Source organism: Halyomorpha halys, unplaced genomic scaffold (genome assembly GCF_000696795.3).
Source record: "Halyomorpha halys isolate HHAL.00 unplaced genomic scaffold, Hhal_1.1 Scaffold2163.1, whole genome shotgun sequence".
Taxonomy (NCBI): domain Eukaryota; kingdom Metazoa; phylum Arthropoda; class Insecta; order Hemiptera; family Pentatomidae; genus Halyomorpha; species Halyomorpha halys.
Window position 1 is genome coordinate 22,616 of NW_027109937.1, and position 8,320 is coordinate 30,935.

At 30.0% G+C, this 8,320-nt stretch overlaps 1 protein-coding gene across 1 annotated transcript in view; it reads right to left on the reverse strand.

The window, feature by feature from the left end:
• Positions 1-1,376: 1,376 nt before the first annotated feature.
• LOC106691217 (DNA polymerase delta subunit 3) overlaps positions 1,377-8,320 on the reverse strand; it is a gene marked incomplete at both ends in the record, with an annotated part of 13,397 nt that continues 6,453 nt past the window's right edge. Inside the window, 3 exon segments of the mRNA XM_024364038.1 lie at positions 1,377-1,493; positions 2,675-2,791; positions 6,045-6,138. Of these exon segments, the coding sequence (XP_024219806.1) occupies positions 1,377-1,493; positions 2,675-2,791; positions 6,045-6,138 (328 nt within the window).

Here is an 8,320-nt window from a genome sequence, read left to right on the forward strand (position 1 = left end):
AAACGTTGGACGTATAAAAGAAATAAAACGTTTTGAGACTATAATGGATAGTGTTTGAATTATTTATTAAAAAAATTGATGTTTCAGAAACATTGACTAAGAAACCTTTAGATAATCGAGTAAGAAAGACATTTATATTTAATTTTGTTGCATTAACCAAAACTATTTGATTTTCAATATTTTGAAATCTCGATTTATCGATGTTGGATTTTGTTTTGCCATCAAAACTTTCTCTGTTTGTTTTTCTGAATATATACGTTTTTCTATGAATTTTCTTATGTTTGTAAATGGTCTTGTATTCACAGAAGCTTGTGTCATTACTGAATACAATTCTATAAAGAGCTTTGTAAAGCTGGAGAAAATAAAATTAGTAAAAAAATGTAATTTGTCAAAGGATCAGAATAAAAAAAAAATAAGGAGTTGATTAAAAAAATATATGATTATTTTATAGAATAATACCACAATTTTAATATTTTTTAAGAATTGTAGTTCATATAAGAGATAAAAATACCATTTACCAACAACTTTTAATTCTGATCCTTTAACTAAAGGTATTTTTAAGAAAAATATTAAGATATAACAACAAAAAAATTAAAAAGTAGTACGGGATTAAATGTATACATTTCAAAATGCTGGTTTTAATTGCAAAATGTGTGAAAAGAAACTAATGTTTTCTGAGAATCAGTGTTTTGATTTAGAATAATGACCCCAAAGTTTTTTTTTTAAGTTGTCTACATTCATTTTTTTTTAAATATTCCATTAAATATTAATATCTGATTGTTTATTATCTTCGTTTCAAAGAGTATGAAATTGAAAGACATGAATGAGTGTAGTCATGAAATAAATGAAATTATTTGTATAAAAGAAATGTTTCTTACAATTTATTTAGTCAAACAATACAACAAAGAGAGTTTACACAGTTTCTAACCCGAAATAAAATTATGAGGGATAAGATATTTGATAACAGTTAATAACAAATAATCAATTATCAGTTCTTTATCTAAAAAAAAAAACCCTCTTTAAACCAATTATTCATGCATATAGCAGCATCCATTTTCTGAATATTTAAAAAAAAAATCTATTAATTTTATTTCTTCAAAATATCTCATTTGGATATTTACATCTAGATAAATTGTAATAATATCTTTGTTTTTTTATCTATTCTTTTCAATTAGTATAAAAAAATATATATATATTATTTTAAGGTAAAAAGTCTAGTAATACTCATTTGTATTTTTTGTTTAGGTTAGTTATTTAAACTTTAAATCTATTTTGTGTTACTTGATACCTAGAGAACAAAAATAAAATATTTAAGCTGATTAAGCTAAGAGCCAATCGTGCTGATAGATTCAACTGTTTTAGTTTGTTACACTTACTTGGGCGTTGTTTTTTATCAGGAGCAGAGTGTTTTGTACCATGGCTTAAGCGTGGAGTGCGTTTTGGTGATCTACTTTCTACACTTGATGTATTAGGCCCAGCAGATTGAGATCGTCCTAAATTTGATATTACAAAATATAGATGATGAAAGTTGATTTGTTTTTGTTTATTCTGATTTAGAAACCAACTACATTAAGGATTGGTCTTTTCTAAATGATGTAGATTAAAAAATAAATATTGCACAGCTATTTGTTATTCAATATTCAAAAACAAATCACAAAATTGAAATTATTATAAATCTTTGAGGATTTTAAGGTAAAATATAATGACAATAAAAATAAATCTATCTGTTATTTGGTCATTAGTAGCTATTCTAACAACAAGAATAAGAATAATAAGAACATAAATAATACATTAATACTTCATCTAATCAATAGTGTCTCTCTTTCTTTCGCATTGCGTTTAAAGTAATATGGAAAATAATCAATTATTTTTAAAATGTATGATATAGGAACCCTCTATTAAGCATGCATAGTGTTGTAGACGAGTGAATCCCAAAGTGTTCGCAGCGGCTCCCAGGAGCACCGCGGTCCAGTCATAAGGGCGCCGCGAAATGTCAGTTAAGCCATTCGACAATTTTTTTGGGGAATTTATAAGTTTCGAATTTTTGCGCCAACAATCGTGTATGCTGACACAAAATTCCAAGAATGTAGCAACTTTCGAGTCTTTCATTATTTTCTTTGCAATCCACATCTTTTGAAAGGCAAGCGTGCAAACATGGCTTCCCCACCCATGCTTTAGTCACTAAATAGGTTAAATGGGTAATCGCTTTTAAAAAAGAAAGTTTTCCAATCTTTCAAGAAAGTCAAAACTTCAGAAAAAAATCTGATGTATTAAGGGCGCCGCGAGAAAAATCCGATTATATAGGGAGCAGTAAACCGAAAAAGATTAGGGACCTCTGTTGTAGAATGCCTATTTATTAAGCATTCAAACCTAACCATTTATTAGGTTCCATTTTTTTAAAATTTAATGATAATATTAATGAATATTATTTTATTATTAAACCAATAAACAATCAATATTTCAAAATAAAAGATTTTAATTTAACAATCAATGAATATCCAAAAAATAATGTAAACTTGTTATAACCCATGATTTTAATTTTAATTTCATATTAGGCAATGCTAGTCCTTAGACGTTACACGATTAGAATTTATTGTATGGTATATATTCAACTAAACAGTTATAGATACTGTGAGTAAACATTATGTGTTTATAATCTTATTTTATTATATACCAGTATAAGATTGAACTTTTTGAGGACTTCGTGTTGATTCATTTCCAGTATCTTTCCTTCTTATTAAAGCGGGCTCAAGTTTTTCTCTTGTTGGTGAATGAAGTATCCCTTCTTCACCTATAAACAATGAAGAAAACCTGTTAGACTCCAGTGGTATAGCAAAAGGAGGGGGGCTGGAAGGCCTGGATCCCCCTCTCAAATTATAAAATAAGGTTATATACAGATTTTTTTTTTAAATTTTATATTTGAATTTAAAGATGCATGCATCGACGTGTATGCCTCGAAGGATGTAAATTAAAAAGATATTCATACATAACAAAACTGAAGTTTATTAACAATTAGGAAGTTTATAATGTTTTATTTCTAACAAAAACTTATGTCCAATTGGTGAGATTAGCTAAAAAAAACATTCAATTGCTATAGAAATGGATAAGGGTTAGTCTAGCCTCAGAGAGTTCGGTAGTGTTTCTTTGTGTTCAAATACTTCGTAAAGTAAAACTATTTAAGTGCAAGCAGTAATATAAAATGGATCTCAACGCCTTTAATGAAATAGATCAGTTTGAGCCACTGACTGGGCCTGAAAACTTCCAAATGTGGAAATTCAAGGTAACCATCTTCTTAAAAGCCTACGCGTTGTTTGAGATTATTTATAAAGATTTTGAGCTTCCCAGAAACCACCGAAGTAAAGGATATATGTAAGGTGTATGTACTAAATGATGCTAAAGCCCAAAATTTAATAGTAACAAAAATGAATCAGAGAGCATTAACCCATATTTTGACATGTACTACTGCAAGTCAAATGTATTCTAAATATGTGACATATATGAGAGAGATGTTTCTCAGCAAAAGTTTGAAATTTTGCAAGAATTTTTTTTATTTTAAATTTAAGACAGGGATAGACATGGCAAACCACATAAGCTCAATCGAAAATTTGGCATTCAAATTAAAATCATTAGGCAATGATATACCAGATGATAAAATCATTTCAAAAGTAGTAACTATACTTCCAGAGCAGTATAAATATTTTGTAAGTGTTTGGGAAAGCACAGGCTCCGATATGAAAACTCTTTCCAATTTAATGATAAGACTGATGGCTGAAGAAAGACGTTCCTTAAATTATACTGAGGAAACAGGAATTCCAGTTTTGTTTAAGACCAATATACAAACAAATTGCAGGACTACTTCTAACAAGAGGAAATGTTTTTCTTGCTCTAAAAAAGGACATGTGAGTAAAGACTGCCCAACCAAGAAAAAACCCTGTGGTGTATGTAAAAAAAAACAAACCACCGAGAGAAGGACTGTTCTTTCGTAAAAACAAAGTGAAAACAACAGTTTTATTCCTTATTGGAAAATGTAGCATAAAATCAACGAAATGGGTCTTAGATTCATGTTCCACAAGACATAACACCAACAACATAAGTGTATTGTCGCAAGCACAACCTATTGATGCTGAGGAATTTTAGCAGATCTGGCTAAAACCTGTGCATCCATGACAGCAAAAATGGTTGTTTCTGTAAAAAGTGACAAGTGTCAACTAAAAGATGTGATGTACATACCAGGATCTCAGCAGAAATTTGTTAAATAAAATAGTAAAATAACAGAACGGTGAATCTGGAACTTTTGCTAAAAACAAAGTAAAAATTTTAAAGAATGATACAGTGGTTGTTGGAAAAAGATCTCCTGAGCGATTTTATGTTGTGGACTAGAAGGCTGAATCAAATTTGAAGGCTTATGCTACAAATGTACCGAAATAAAAAAAAGACAATAAACATATGCATCTGAACCATTAGCTTATGTTCAAGAACATGAAGATATAAAAGGAACATTTAAAAATGAGGTTAATTGTGATTCAAAATATGAAGATGAAAGTGATGAAGCATTGGTAGAAATAAAAGTAAAAAATGAAAAGGCTGTAGAAGAGGTTAATGAAAATGTATCCATAGATAAAAGAGAACTGAAAGAGCAAGCTAATGGAGGAGACCGAACCAATTGGAGATTTGAAACGGAAGAAAATCTACAGATAGAGAGGTATCCTAGCAGACTTGAAGGATCATTAAGATGCACAAATGATTCTAGAGAAAAGGAAAAGACAGATATTGTGCAAGGAAAGGCTAAGAAAAATGAAGACATCAAGAAGAAGCAGAAAGAGAAACTTAGTGAGATTGGAGAAAGGTTAAAGAAATTAAAGCTTTAAATGGTAACCCAGAAATTTATTAAGAAAATTTTGAAGATGAATATAATTGGGACATTGATGAAAAACAATGTAGATTAAGAAGCAGATAATTAAGTAGGAACAAGAAAGAAATATAAAATAGAAAAAAGAAGAGAAAGAAACCAAGAAAGAAAAAAGGATTCAGTGTTTCAACGAATACTGTTAAACCTTGTGTTGATCTAAATATTCATAATAACTTCAAAAAATTCTGACTGAAAAGTCTAGATGCAGTCGAAAGACGATAAGTCCAAATCATCTACAAAAGGACAGAAGAGCATTTGGAGATGTTTGAACCAGGGACTTTGAACCAGGAATGGTGTGATTGTGAAACATTAAAATCAAAAAATTATAATTTAAAAGTTTTTTCTGTGCAATAAACTAATATTGTAATTTTAAAATTGTTTTGTTAAAGTATGTAAAATGAAAATTCTGCTAATCCTGTTTTTGTAAGAAAAATTATGTAAAACTAAATTTAATTTTTAAAAAAATGAAGAGGGTGTGTTAAAATAAGATGTAAAAATTCATTTTTTATTGTATACATGTTGCTTTGTGGCAAACTGGGAATATATCGATTGTAGTTCTCTAACTGTTATGTACTTGGTCTAACAGCTAGTTGCCAGAGTTAGCAGTCGGTAGGTTGCCACCATTGTTATATGTGTGTGTTGTTGGTTCTCATTACAGTAAAAACGTTAAATGTTATTCAACTGTAACTAATAAAACAGTAAAAACATTTTATTTGTGTACACCACCCCCGCGTCCAGCAGTGATTAGGTCAGAATTCAGGGTTAGTGACCCAATCCAACCACATTATGGGAGCTAAGTATGTATTATTAAGGCAATTGGCGGTTAGTAGAAGAGAAAATGGATTTAATGGTTTAGCCAAGCTCGGAAATGGTCCTAAGGGTTAGTAGTAGGGTACTTTAACTCAGCTACCCAAGTTCAAGATTCATTCAAGGTATCAAATATTTCAGGCATAAAAAGTTAACTATTCAACTGACTAGGGGAATTTCTAATAAATTTCAATAATAATAATAAAGTCATAACACTAGGAAATTAAGTAATTTTTGTTAATAAAATGTATAAAATACAAACTAGCAAAACATAAGTTTAATTAAATTAAACTAAAAAATTAAATCATTTTCCTTCTGAACTACTTACCTACACCAGTTGTTCTTTCTAAATGATGCCTTACAAAATGGTCTATGCGAGATCTTGGAGGGAAATCTTTTTTAATCTCATCAGATTTTTCAATCTAAAAATAAAAATTGATAATTGGAATATGAATAATGGTGAATCATTAAGCATTTAGAGGTAATGTTGGGAAGGATTAAGGGATAGCAGAAAACGTAATTCTTCATTAAACAAAAAAAAAATATGCTATTGATAAAAACAAAGAGTTTTCATATTACTGGATTTTTTATTATATATGTACATATCCAAAGAGAGTGTGATGTAAACTTGTTTAACTTTGAAACATTATTTACATTAGAACATGTACACAAAAACCTTTATGTGAGGATGTGAGGAGGAAATGTCAGCAATTAAGCGAGAGAGGGGAAATTTGGGGGAACAGAAAGGGGACAGGTTGATGTCTAGTGATTACTGCTAAATTCCCTATATTGGTAAAGGGAAATATAAATAAATATTATGTTATATCATACATTGTATAAACTGAACAATCAGTTATTGCCTGTATCAACATTACCTTACTAATAATATTAATAGAAACTACAATCAGCGGTATTGAACAGAAGATATAAGGAAGAATGGCCACTGTAATGTTAAATTTTGTCCTCTGGAGCAAATATACAGCTCTATATAATATTATATAATATATAGTTATAATAATATAATATAAGTCTGAATTTGAGTCTATAGAAACATATGCCTTAGAAACATAGGTCATTAACAGACTCTGCAGCAAGACTGTTTGTCACAGAAATGGATTTAAGAGATGCAGGCAAGAAAATGCAGATATGAAAGAAAATTAATGGAATTGAAAAAGAACATACTTTCAACCATCGACAACAAATATTATTTTCCTTAAGACATGTAAAAGAATTTGTGTGGAACTTCTGCAGATAACTAGAATAGAATAGAATATAGAAGGAAGACTTGGAATAAAATGGATAGATGAGGTGGAAGAAAGTTTGGCAGGACATGGCATCAGGGAAGAGCAAGTATTGAATGGAGAAGAGTGGGAAAAATATTTAAGAAATTTTGGTCAACGAAAACCACATTAGTGGGAAATTCCTCAAAAAACAGTATTGCCTCTCTGTTAAAAAAAATTTAGTGTACAGATATTGTTTGCCATTTTATCAATTTTTCAAGTTCAGGGTTGAATCATGGCCTTGATTGAAATGATCAAACAATTTGTCTAAAAACATTATAGATATTATTCTATCTTATTCTCACAGAAAAAAATTAAAAATAGTTCGAGTTTAATTGACAGAAAATTGTTTACTGAATAAAAACAACAATTGAGTTTTATTAAATCAGCAGCACGAACAACAGGCTGCACGAAAGAGTATGATGACTCAGTTCATAAGCAATTCAAATCTATCAAATAATAAATCAAATTTACTATAATCTAATGAATAAAGACAGTTATTAATTATAAAAAGACAATATATCGGGTGAATGAAAGGACAGAGCTCAGAAAAAGCCAATGAAGAACTAAGAGAAAAAAAAATGGCAGTATTTATAAGATTATATAATGTAGTATTAAAATGCGACCAAACACTAAAAGAAATGAAAATCGGATATATTATTATTATTATTATTTTATGGGCAACAGACCATGGAGGCCTAAGTCCTCTCACGATGTATTAGTAAATACATCGTATTTCTACACGATGCATTTACTAATACATCGCGCGTTTCTTGACGTGTTTTTTTCCCAGGGTGGGATCGTCACTCCCACGCCTATTTTTTGAGAGTGCCACCCATTAGTTAACGGGCCTCACAAATGCCCAGAGGGAGGTTGTCAGTGAGTTTGGCATTATTCTGTGCTTGAAAAAAGCCCGGGTGGGACCGGGGATTCCATTTGACAACCTGTGGGTTGGTACACTGGCGCGTTACCATGCTGCTACCGCTGCCCATGTCTTATACAGTATTTATAAGATTATATGATATAGTATTAGGAAGCGGACAAATACTAAAAGAAACGAAGATCGGATAACCAAACTGATTTATAAAAAATGTGGCTGGAAATAATCCAGTATTAAAGAGAAATCTATGCTACAAATATCCGTATCAAAATCCTTGTGGAAATCGTAAGGAACCAATTATAATACAAATTCAATATTTTAGATAATCAATATGGGTTCACCCTAAGACTGAAGCCCAGACTGCTGCAGGACATTCTATTATAAATTTTAATAATTATAAAATTAATTCATAGTCACACTACTTCTATTTTACTTTTTATTATT